This window comes from Schistocerca nitens, chromosome 10, assembly GCF_023898315.1.
Source record: "Schistocerca nitens isolate TAMUIC-IGC-003100 chromosome 10, iqSchNite1.1, whole genome shotgun sequence".
NCBI lineage: Eukaryota > Metazoa > Arthropoda > Insecta > Orthoptera > Acrididae > Schistocerca > Schistocerca nitens.
This window is the reverse complement of record NC_064623.1, coordinates 95448180-95460556: the sequence shown is the minus strand read 5'-3', so window position 1 is coordinate 95460556 and position 12377 is coordinate 95448180. Positions and strand designations below refer to the sequence as shown.

Here is a 12377-nt window from a genome sequence, read left to right as displayed (position 1 = left end):
GATGTTCCGGGCCTGCTTTTCAATTTTTTTCTCCTTAATGTTTTTCCTCTCAAGAGACTTTTTATGAAATTGTTGCATCAAATTAGGTGCGGTTCTCACTGGTGTGATAAGATATGCAAGAGAGGTCGCACAACAGGACAATTATCTGTGCTACATGTGTTCCCACAGAAGTGATATGACAAACGAGACACAGCAGGCGGCAGTATCATCACATGTAGTGATGTAGTATATCGTTGCAAGCTTTGGTACAGACGAATTCCAAATATGTCAATATATGGAAAATGGCGTGGCTCTCCTTCCAGCGATAAAAGCAGTTTCAGTAATTAAGGTTAGGACAGTCAGTGATCTCTACAGTGTGGATGCACATCAGGCTCGAACTCATTGGAATCGGCGAAATGTCGTCAGTAATCAACATATGGGCAAGAGATATTACAATAGTAGTGTGTGGATAAGTTGAGAATTTGGGTTTGACGAGCAGTGTGCTAGAGCTGGGTTTGAATCCCAGTCTGGCACAAATTTTCAATGTTACCCATCGAATTAAATCAGTCTCCATTCGTAGCCAGTGTCTGTAATTCTTTTGTGTCTTAATTCGTAGTGGTTGCTGAGTCAAAATGGTGAAACCACATATGTAAAATTTCTGAGTAATAGCTACATTTCATATCTGGCACTGTGTGACCTAAAACACACCAGAAGTAAATTGGTCAGCAGCTACATTTTTTTACTGCAAACCTTTCAAAATATGGACTGTGTGTTAATTGTTCTCAAAGTATCACAATAACTATGGGCAATAGCCAAAAGAAAGCACTTTGTGATCAAGTTGTGATATAAAACAATAAGATGCAAAAAAATTATTTATTTATTTTCTTTTCATTAGATAGTTTCCTCAAGATCAAGTGGGAAACACTGCTTAGCAAAGAATACACACAAATTTTATGCAAAATGTAAAGGAATAACTGAGAAACTAACTATGTGGATGGATGTGCTTTGTCTGTATGAAAAAAGCACGTCAGATGGCTTGAAATTTACATTCCAGTGTATCGTATAAAACACGTCGAGCCACCAGTACTCCATATTCGTCATGTAATACGGCAGATGGTATGGAGTTACATTGCTGTTGTCTCGGTGTGAACCAATTAAGTCGTTTCAACTACATTTTGTGCATTCCACCAGTGCAGGTTGCTTCTGTGTTGTATTGTGGGTTGCAGCACATATATATCACCTCAACGAGAATTACACCGTGGGTATCCTAGTAACTTAGATTTTCTTCTCTGTATCATGCTAATTGATGTTGTTTTCTCATTAATTTCTTTCAGTATTTGTTCATTAGATTTCTTTTCAGCCCAGAATGTTTTTGTGACTCCTCTCTGTATCCACATCTCTATTGCTTCTATTTCGTTTCTTTTCATGTTTCCCCATGCACATCCAGTGCTTAAAATACTCCAAATAAATGTTTAGAAGAATTTTGTTCTTTCTTCTATATTAAAGTGGTGGTAATAAATAAGTTACTCTAATTTCTGACTGCCCATTACAATTCTGGTGTCATCTGTTGTTGTACTTTCCAAGTAGCAAAATTCAGTTACTTCTGGTAATATTTTATTTGCCACCTTAATGTTTTCCCTTATTTGTCTGTCTGATTCACCAATCACCATTATTTTATTCTTATTGGTATTTTTTGTTTTGTTTTGTTTGTGATTATCCAGATCATCATCATCATCTTGCTTTGAAGGATTAAGCTGTTGCCTGTTCCAAACTCACAAACAAAAACACTCCCATCTCTTTCGAGTAACATATAGTTAATATCCATTTCAGAATCTGCTAAGATTATTGTATCATCAGCAAATAAAATACAATGTATTCATTTACCATTAACTTTCATCCTTTTGATGCTGCCTTTCATTGTTTGCATAGCACTTTCTCTAAGTAAATTAAACAGGTAAGTTCACAGCCTACTACAGCCTTGCAAACAGTATCTTCTAGTAAACTCTATAATGAATGTGGCATACTTTTTCCTGTTCATCTCATTTCTTCTTCCTAAGATCATTTATGGTGGAATTATAGTTTCTCTGGTCCCTTTTCTTGTCCAAAATCCAGGTTGGCCTTCTCCTAGGTGTTGATTAATTTTAGCTTTTAGAAACTAGCATGGAAAACAGTAAAACATACATATGTCTTTTCCCAGTCACTAAAATTCTCATTGCAGAATGGATGCTGTACTTGAGAAAGTAAACAGTGCTTGTTGTTGTAATGTTCCTCCTCCTATATACAACATACTTAATTTGCTAATTCAGTTCACACACTGTGTTGTACTCTGTTAAGTTAATGAGTACACTGCAAATGATGTGGAAATAGGAATCAATACATTAATGTATTGATTCTTAACTTGATGAATCAAGGGTGTCAATGATTCATTCTTGTTCAGTACTGGTGTCCAAGGCTTGTTTGCTTTTGGATTATGGTACATTACATCATAAATCTCACATTTTTACGTTCTGAAATAAAAATCAAAACACATTGTAATTCCCTTAATTCATTCATAAAACTGTGCCAAACAAATACTGAACAGTTCACTACTAATATTAACAACTGAACTCTGTCACTAGCTAGTTTTGCCTGACACTAGCCCTTATGTAGGATTCTGATGGTGTGAACCTTTTGCAATATTGTTGTGATGATAACTGTTCATAATCTATAATGAACATAAATTTGTTCAAATTTATTTACATATGACAGCATGATTCACAGGAAACGGTAGTATAATTTAAATAAATTGTTTTGAGAGGTACAAATCTTTCCTAGGCTTTATACTGTAAAACAAATACTTTTGTTAATTAGTTTTGAAATGTGCAAATTTCATTACAATGAATTGGGAATCTTAGTTCCCTACAATAGTGGAGACCCAAATGCTAAAGTTTTATCACTTTCTACAAAAAACACTGTTCTAATACATACTGAAGACTAGCCAATTAAAAATTGTTGATATTACAGTCACTCAGTTTTGTCATTAAACATAATTTTACTAAGCTTTTTTTACCAACTGTTACTCCTCGTGCCATTATACAATGATTAGTGTATGTTGAAAATCAAGACAAGTCTATATGTATATTTTTATGTAACGAAATGGTCATGTATTGTGATGTTTAGTAATCAGCTGTATTGTGTAGCCCAGCAGGCAAATATCAATCTGTTACATTACATTGTATGTTCACGTTGGCCTGATTAAGTGTTGTATTTACTTGTGTGTGTGTGTGTGTGTGTGTGTGTGTGTGTGTGTGTGTGTGTGTGAAACATTGCCCGTATTCTTCATGAAGTCTGCTGTGTGTTTTTATCAGTGTTTTTGAACACAATAATTTCATGACATATATGTGATATTATATCGGGTGTATGTAAGTGGAGGACTCTTCTGTTTGTGAAACATTTTGTGCTGAAATGAAGAGGAGACATGAAACGCACAGAAGACCAACAGCCTTGTCTGGTGTTCTAGGGTGATGGATCCGTGCTGGTCACGTCGCAGTTGCAGAATCTGGAGATGCCAGTACCGGTGACAAGCACGGGACAGAAGCATTGGAATGATGTCAACAGTGGACCTCTGATGTGCAAAGTTGAAGAGGCTGATCCGAGGTTTAGTATACATATTCACTCTCAGAGGGAAGATGCACAAGATCTCACAGGGCTTTCACTCCAAAGAAAGGATCTGCCTTTAATGGAAAACTACGTATTGGCCACTGCCCGAAGATGCCCAAATCGACACGAGGAGGAGAGATTTAAGTGCAGTCTCTGCAAGCGAGTTTTCACGAAGCAGGAACACCTCGATATTCATCTCTGCGTGGTAGGGAGGTTGCGGCCACGTAACTCTGTGTCGCAGTTGAACAGCACTGTGAAGGTAATGGTGGAAAGGACAATTGTGTGCGTCGTGTGTATGACCACTTTTGCCAGCCAGCACGAGTTGGATACCCACTTCGCAAAGGCACATGGCAGCGTAGATTTGGCTGCAGGTGCTGACGGGACATCTCGGAAAACCGTGCAGCCGGATGCTCAGGGAATCTTCATCTGCCATTACTGTCAAATGGCTTTCCCGAGCCGGAAAGATCTGAATGTGCACCGTACGCAGGAACACCAGAGTGCCAGGGCAAAGCACTCTTGCACAGACTGCGGACGTGCCTTCTTACGGCCAGTCGAGCTCTTCCGACACCAACGAACTGCGCATTCTGACGGAGAAGAAGCTGCCTCCTGCATGTTCAAGTGCCCGCAGTGCGGCAAGCAGCTGACGACACGTCCGGGCTTCGAACGCCACGTCGCCACACACGATGCCAATGCACTCAAGCACGAGTGTGCTGACTGCGGGCGCCGTTTCTACGACCGGGCCAGGCTGAACGTCCACCGAAGGATACACACGGGAGAGCGGCCCTACGAGTGCCGCATATGTGGTCACCGCTTCCGGCAGCAGCCGTGTCTCATCCGCCATCTGCGAACACACGCCGTCGACACTGGCAGTGTACCGCTGTCGGTAGCCCGTCCGCACTCGTGCCCCGAGTGCGGGAAGGGATTCTCGAACACATCACACATGGCAATACACATGAGGACGCACACGGGAGAGAAGCCTTACGAGTGTGCTTACTGTGGGCGTAGGTTCTCAGACAAGGCCCACCTGTTAAGACATATGGCCTCACTCCACCCAGATCCGGATGCTCCGCATCGGTGTGCCGACTGTGGGAAGGTATTTGCGGACAAAGCGAGACTGGAAGATCACGAACGAGTCCACAGGGGTGAACGGCCCTTTGAGTGCCTGGTGTGCCACAGAAATTTTACATCGATAGCCTACCTGAGAGTGCATGCTGAATGTCATCGGGAGAAAGCAGCTTGTCCATATTGTCACAAAGCATACGCTCGTAAGTACAGGTTGACGGTGCATATCAGGAAGGCACATCCCGGCGAAAGTGATAGTACAGTTGTCCCGTATACTAGCACAGTATGAATGTACGTACTGTGGAGCAAAGTTGTGAAGACTCGCTATTGTTTTGGTGCTCTGTGTGTAGGGGAAGTGGCATAGATAATTAATTGACTCTTATATATATATATATATCACCTCCTTTTATAGTCGCTGATAAGCTGCAGGGTTAGCTCATACAACTTCCTCTGCAATTGTCTTTTCTTGTGAGGGAGATATAATAATGAGAGGATATCAGAGAACTTTGAAGTTTTAGGGGGAGGGGAGGGAAGGGAAGAGGAAGAAAGAAAAAAAAAATCATACAAAATTACAAAAGTTGGTGCTCAAAAATGCTAGTCTCTCTCTCTCTGAGAAGAATGTCATGTGGGTTCAGTCTTTCCTCTGTTATTGTGGAACAAGAGTCTTGACCCTAGTACGAATTGAGCTTTCAATGTGATTCTATTTACAAGGACTGTGGGCCTTGACAACTTACATAATTACAATTTTCACATGATATTTTTTTAAACTATTGTATGCTATGAGCACTGTAGCAATCTTTATTGCTTAGAAAAATTCAATTTTGCAAATGAGAAACAGAAGTTTGTTATATTTCTATAACAGTTCACTTTGTTTCATGTCTATGGCTGTTGCATGTAATTGTAAGTGTGGGACTGGAGTGACATATTGTTGAACAGCTTTTGGTTGTTTGTCACTTTGAGTTTGAGGAACTTAAGATGATAAAGTTTTTGTTTCATAATATGTATAAATGTCTGGTTTTGGAACTGTGAAATGAATATATATTTAATTGTAAATAATCTATAGTATAAACACATTCAGAGTTTATGTTTTCTGCTATTTTTCCTTCATAAAAACATAATAAATTCAAAGCACAAGTTGTCAGTAAGTTTCTTATTGAACATAAATAACTTAGGAATAAAGGAGACATTCACCCACTAGCAGAAACATTGAATCGTTCATAGGTGCACACAGAACAAGATGAGAACTTCCATCCGTATGAAATTGAGCTAGACCGTGCATGCAATATCAGACAGACACACACACACACACACACACACACACACACACACACACACACACAGTCTCTCTCTCTCTCTCCAGAGTCAGTGAGGTCCAGTGCACAATCAACAGGGTGTGTATTGGGAGGTGGTGACTGGGCAATGGAGGGGCCAACTGTTGCAGAAAGGATGTGCGGACTGGCTTAGCAGAAATTGAGGCAAGGAGGATTATGGGAGCACAGAATGTATTGCAAGGATAACTCACTTCTATGTACTTCAGAACAGCTAGTGCTGGATGGAAGGATATGGAATGGATTTTTGAAGCAGTCATTGAACTTAAGCATGTTGTGCTCAGCAGGGGCTCTCCCAGCTGGGTAGAGAAGTTTGTTCTTGGCCTCAGTTTGGCTGTAGTCATGCCCATATACTATGCGGTGAATGCAGCAGAACTGGTATGCGACATTGCTACTTTCACAGGTGGCCATGCTTCTGATGGGAAGTCTGTGACAGGACTGGAGTTATATGCCTGATGGGTGAATTGGCAGGTCTTGCAGCTGAGTCTTCCACATGGGTATGACCGTGTGGCAAGGGGTGGGAGAGGGAGTGACTGGGATGAACCAGGATGTTGTGTAGATTGAATGGGCTAAGGAAATGCCAATGTAGGAGGTGTGGGAAGGATCTTGGGTTGGATGTCTCTTATTTGCAAGCATGATGATGGGCAATCAAAGCCCTAGTAAAGGTTATGGTTCAGTTGCTCTAGTCTGGGGTGATATTGCGTGACAGGTGTGGTGCTCCTTTGCAGCTGGTTCTTGGGGTTTGTTGGGGGATTAGGGGTGTATCAGGACATCGCACGGGAAGCCTATTTGCGGGCTAGTTTTTTGGGGGGAGAGGGAGGTAGTGCCTGTGGGACCATCAGATCAACATACTGGGCAAGTGAACATCACTGTAGACATACCATCCAGGGCTGGCCAGACTGTATCGAAGTAACTTTTTGGTGTGTAAGGGATGACATCTGTCAAAATGCAGGTTCTGTTGGTGATTAGTGGGCTTGACATGGACAGAGATGTGGATGGAGCAATCAGAGGTGTGAAAGTTAAGGTCCAGGAAGTTAGCACATTGGGTTTAGAAGGACAAGGTGAAGTGGATGGGAGAGATGTTGAGATTGTAGAGGAATGAGGGTAGGGTGTCTTGGTCCTAAGTCCAGTTCATGAAGATATCAATGAACCTGAACCAGATAAGGGGTATGGGGTTTTGGGAAAGTAGGAAGGTTTCCTCTAGATGGCCCATAAACAGGTTGGCACGGAAGACTGTCATAAGGGTGGCCATGGCAGTGCCACAGATTTGGTTATATACCCTCCCCTCATAGGAGAAGTTGTGCATGAGGATATAGCTTGTAAGGTATGTGAGGAATGGGTAGTGGGTTTGGAATTGAAAGGACGTAGGGAGAAGTAGTGTTTGATAGTGGCAAGGGCATTGGGTATTAGTGTGAAGGGAGGTGGCATCAGGACAGTGATTAGTAGTGATCCAGTTGGTGATGGTGTGTGAATGGTTGAGAGTCACTGTAGAAAGGCTTTGATTATCTATTGTCATGCCTGGAAATGAGGGATATCCTACCAGAAATCATTCCCACCCCTTTTAAAGTGGCATTTGTTGCCCACCCAACCTACACATCATCTTAATCCATCCCTGTGTTATTCCCACTCCCAACCCCTTGCCACAGTGTCATATCCCTGTAAGAGTCTCGGGTGGAAGATCTGCCAGATTCACCCACCCACCACATCCCAGCCCAGTCCTGTAACAGACTTATCCCATCCCATCAGAAGCAGGGTCACATATGAAAGCAGCCTTGTCATATACCAACTCTGCTGATCATCAGAGTGAATGGCCACACCAAACTGTGGCCACAAACAAAGTGGACCACCCGGTGACAGAACACGCTGTGAACACAAGGTGCTAGAGTTCCGTGGCTGCTTTACAACCCATGCCATCTGGAACCTTCCCTCCAGCATCAGCTATTCTGAACTACATAGATGGAAGCTACACTTGCAACAAATCCTTCATTCTCATACTACTCCTGGTGTTAATCTGCACTATCCCATTGTCTCCACACCATGTATCCAACAGTTTCCTTTTCTTCTGTTGCGTCCCAATCTCCCAGTCCTAAACCTCCACGGCACTTCATTGTGTGCTGCCCCTTGCTGGCTGTGGTACACATGTGTCGCAGCCTAGCTTGTGCAGCTGTCACCACTCCCTCCCCACATTCCTAGCCTACACACATGCTGCCTCTCTGTGAGCTGCTAGTTACCCATCCCCAACTGCTCCTTGCACTTCTTGCCTCTTTCTCCATCTACCTACTCCACCATACACAACCCCCAATCCAGTCCACCCTCCAAACTGCAATCCTGCTATTATCTGTCCAGCTGGCACGATGTTGGTGCCACGCACGCATATGTACATATATATTTCTACTCTAGCTTGTCTATAGATTTCTTCAGGAAGCTAGCAAAGTGCTCGTCCTCTCTTGTGTGTGCCTATCGGTGACTCGACTCTTCTGCTATTCAGTGTGCATACCTTTTATCCCTAAATTATTTAAATTTTGCCAGAAATTTCTTACTATATTTCTTATTGAACATGAGGATTAAATCTAGACTGTAGACGCTCTCCACTGATAACTTTTGCCTTAACTTTCTCAAAAAAGTTGCCACCGGTTGCCGTGACTGAAACTTAAGAAATTTGGCTGTGTACTTAGCAATAACTGTTGTGTTATTACTGGTATCTAATGTTTCCTAGTGCAAAGACAGGTGGTGAGGTGCCAGTTAAATTATGTCAAGAATGAAAATGCTGTCCGCAGTCTTTGCACAGTATAGCTACATTGTCTTCATGTAAGATAGAACAGAACCTGCAGATACATCACATTATCTTCTTCCACGTTAATGATCAGCTTAGCATAAATGCTAATCATATAAAAATATGGATTGTGCTCACATTGTTATGAGCTCAGTGAAAGAATTAATTTATTGGTGATAGACTTTTTTAATTTTAAACTCTTGCACATAAGTAACATGTTTTCACAAATGTATTGAAACTGCAGTAGCCTATAGAATTATATTGCTTTAGAATTTTTGTCACTAGGCACTGGTGAAACTATCATCAGTCTGTTGTGTAAAACTGTGATGGCAACATTTGAATAATTCTTTGCCGAAAATATTTTTAGAACTTAGTTATTAGGGGAGACTTGTTTATCCAGTTAATGTGTGAGGAAAAGAGTATTGTAAATAGGATAATTTAGTCAAACTTTTGTTGAATCAACATTCCTGATAATTTGTATTCAATCAGTTCTATTCATGGAATTGGAAGTAGTGTTCATTATACAGCAGATAGCTCTGTAAATTTATTGCAATGTTTTTTGTTTTTGATGCCTTCAGCTATTGGCTCTAATGAACGGTAACTCCATAACTATCCACAGTTGTTTGTTTCTAATGAAAAGTGATCATTAAATGAAAGACCTCAGAAAAAACTGGTTAATTTTTGTATCCTAAGTCTAAATGGTCCAAACCTGAAGCTTTTTACTTCTAGCAGGATAGTGGTTAAAAAAGATGAAAAAGGCAAACATTCCTGCATGTCAGATGGTTACAGAGACTGCATGAAGTTCTTGTTCTTCTTATGCTTGCAAAAACAAGTGCACATGTAATTAAAAAACTTGTGAGTTCTCCTATTTGGTAAAAGAAACAAGATTATAAACAGGTTTTAACCTTCATTGGGTAATATAGAGTAAAAAGAAACAGGTATTAAACAGAAAAGACATATTAAGACTGTACGTGAAGAGAGAGATTGTGAGGAAATCAACATTTAACTGCCATCAACAGGTGAAATTTCATTGATCCATTCATTGTGTGCCATAGATCCCATCAAGCTAGACGAATATCTGAAAGACGTCAAGGTATAAATTGACAAAATGTATAGAAACTTAATCCATACATTGTATTAACAATAAATTGTTAATACAGGGTGAACAAACCTTACTGACTATATTATAGTATCTGTGGATGTTTTCTGGGTATTTTTGTACAAGGAATCTGGTCTTTGGTAGCCCATTACAGAGAAATGAAGCAATATAATTTATTCAGTTTGTTACCACAAGTATCTTTGTTGCTTTGAAGATGACCATCACAACAGTGAAAAACTGTGTAATGTGCTGTCACCAAAGTGTACAACACAAAACAAAGAGTAATGCTACAACTCTCAGATGGAACATTACTGTGATGTGGTTGCTGTCACTGTGGAAACAGCTCAGCACAGCGTCATCGTGCCGCTCTTCTATCGCATTTTGTAAGCCTTTACACAGGGTGCATATCGGCCAGCTCTCCATCAGGAAATGTATGCATACTGTTGTGTGTCAATGCCAGTGTACAACTGACACTGCTGGGAAAATGAACCCGAGACAGAACTGAGCGGTACTTAATGCGAACTCAAGGCTGCAAGTGCTGAGAGTGAATGATTGGAGCAACTTCGTTTCCTACAAGACATACAACGCATACCGTTAACATTAACCCTTGAGGAGGTGCGCCTATGTACAAGGTGCACCAGTCTCACAAAACATTGTCTTGTACCATTTCATTGTTGTTTTGCAATTGCAAGCCCCCACCCATTCTGTGTGAGCAGCAGTAATATATGAGGCCTGTTTAAAAAATTCTGGAACTTTGCCCACAAAATTTTTCTATGCTCATATTTTACTTATTGCACATGATCCCCACCGAAATATTTTCCTTCACAATTGATACGCCGCTCCCAATGCCATTTACACTTCCGTAAGCAGTCTCGGTTCGCCTCATGCTGAATCACGCAAAGCACTGTCTTCGAATTTTCTTTTATCTCATCTATCGTTGGAAATCTTCATGCTTTCAACAGGATTTTCACCTTTGGAAATTAAAGAAAAGTCTGCAGGGGCCAGATCTGGAGAGTACGGAGAATTGGGCAGAACAGTGATTTTATATTTTGTGCAATAGTCACGCACCAACTGGGATGAATGTGGGGGTGATGCAAGAGTCGTGAAATCTGATGATGCAAGAGCCGTGAAATCTCACACCACATTTCAGGCCGTTTACTTCTCACATTTTCTCGCAGGTGTCACATCATGTGTCAGTAGTACCATTGATTAACAGTTTGTCTCTGTGGCATGAATTCATGAAGAACTAATCCTTCCAACTCAAAGAAAACAATCACCATGGCTTTGACATTTGACCTGACCTGATAAGCTGTTTTTGATCTTTGAGAACCTTTCCCAACCCATTGTGAAGATTGAACCTTGGCCTCAGCATCGTAACCGTAGACCCACATCACATCCCCAATTATGGTTGCCTTAAGGAACATCTCATTTTCATTTGTGCAATTCAAAAGCTCTTCACAGATTGCAAGACAAAAGTCTTTTCGGCTCGTGACTCATGAGCCGTGGGTCAAACTTGGCAGCAACACGATGCGTTCCAAGATACTGTGTCAGGATTTCATGACATGGTGCAACTGAAATGTTACATTCTTCTGTAGTCTCTCTGACAATTTTTATTCAATTGGCACACACAATTTTGTTGAGGCTGTTGACATGAGCATTGTTGGTAGACATCAAAGGGTGTGCTGAACGATGAAGAACAAAGTGCTCGGTTTAGAAAAGGTGTTATACTGGGGTGCAGTCTTTTGGCTGCTCAAACTATACACCGAATAACCAATGACGGTAATAGAAGAAATTTTCAGGAATTAGATTAAAATTTAGGGTGAATAGATATCAATGATGAGATGTGCTGGTGGCATTACTTTCTTCAGTGAAAGTGAAGAGGAATTGGACGACCTTTTGAATGGGATGAACCCCCTAATCAGTATATAATATGGATTGAGGTTAAACCAAATAAGAATGAAGGGATGAGGAATAGTGGAAGTGAGATTAGCAGAAAATTTAACATCAAAGTTGGTTGGCAAAAAGTAGATGAGGTGATGGAATTCTACTATGTTGTAAGCAAACTAATTTGTGACAGACAAAGCAAGGAGGACCGAAACGGGGGAACAGCACAGGCTATGAGATGGCGAGTGTTTTAAGTTTGTCCCAGTGCATCGGTTCTAAAAACGGAAGTTCAGCCACGCCAGAAGGACCTGTAAGTTACTTAAATGATCAATCAGAAAATAATCTTGAAGTGTTACTCACGATCTGCAATCTGCCTGTCCACATTTTAGCTCACTGTGGCTAAAAAATAAAATTCTCCTCACTTCTTGAAAGGGTGTAAGGAAGTAATGTTAAAATTAAAAGTTCACCATTTGCAGTAATCGTGAATAGTCAAAAATCTATAGTTTCACACCCTTAAGTTTTTCACAAATCACATGAATTTTTACTGCTCTTGTCAGCAGTTGGCACAGTTCAGAACATAAATCTCACCAAAGTTCCATTAGCTACAAAGGTG

At 40.9% G+C, this 12377-nt stretch overlaps 1 protein-coding gene across 1 annotated transcript in view; it reads left to right on the top strand.

The window, feature by feature from the left end:
* LOC126209909 (zinc finger protein 271-like) overlaps positions 1-12377 on the top strand; it is a 129622-nt gene that overhangs the window by 67159 nt on the left and 50086 nt on the right. The window contains exon 4 of the mRNA XM_049939030.1: positions 3479-4963. Within this exon, the coding sequence (XP_049794987.1) occupies positions 3479-4963 (1485 nt within the window). The remainder of the gene's footprint in view (positions 1-3478; positions 4964-12377) is intronic.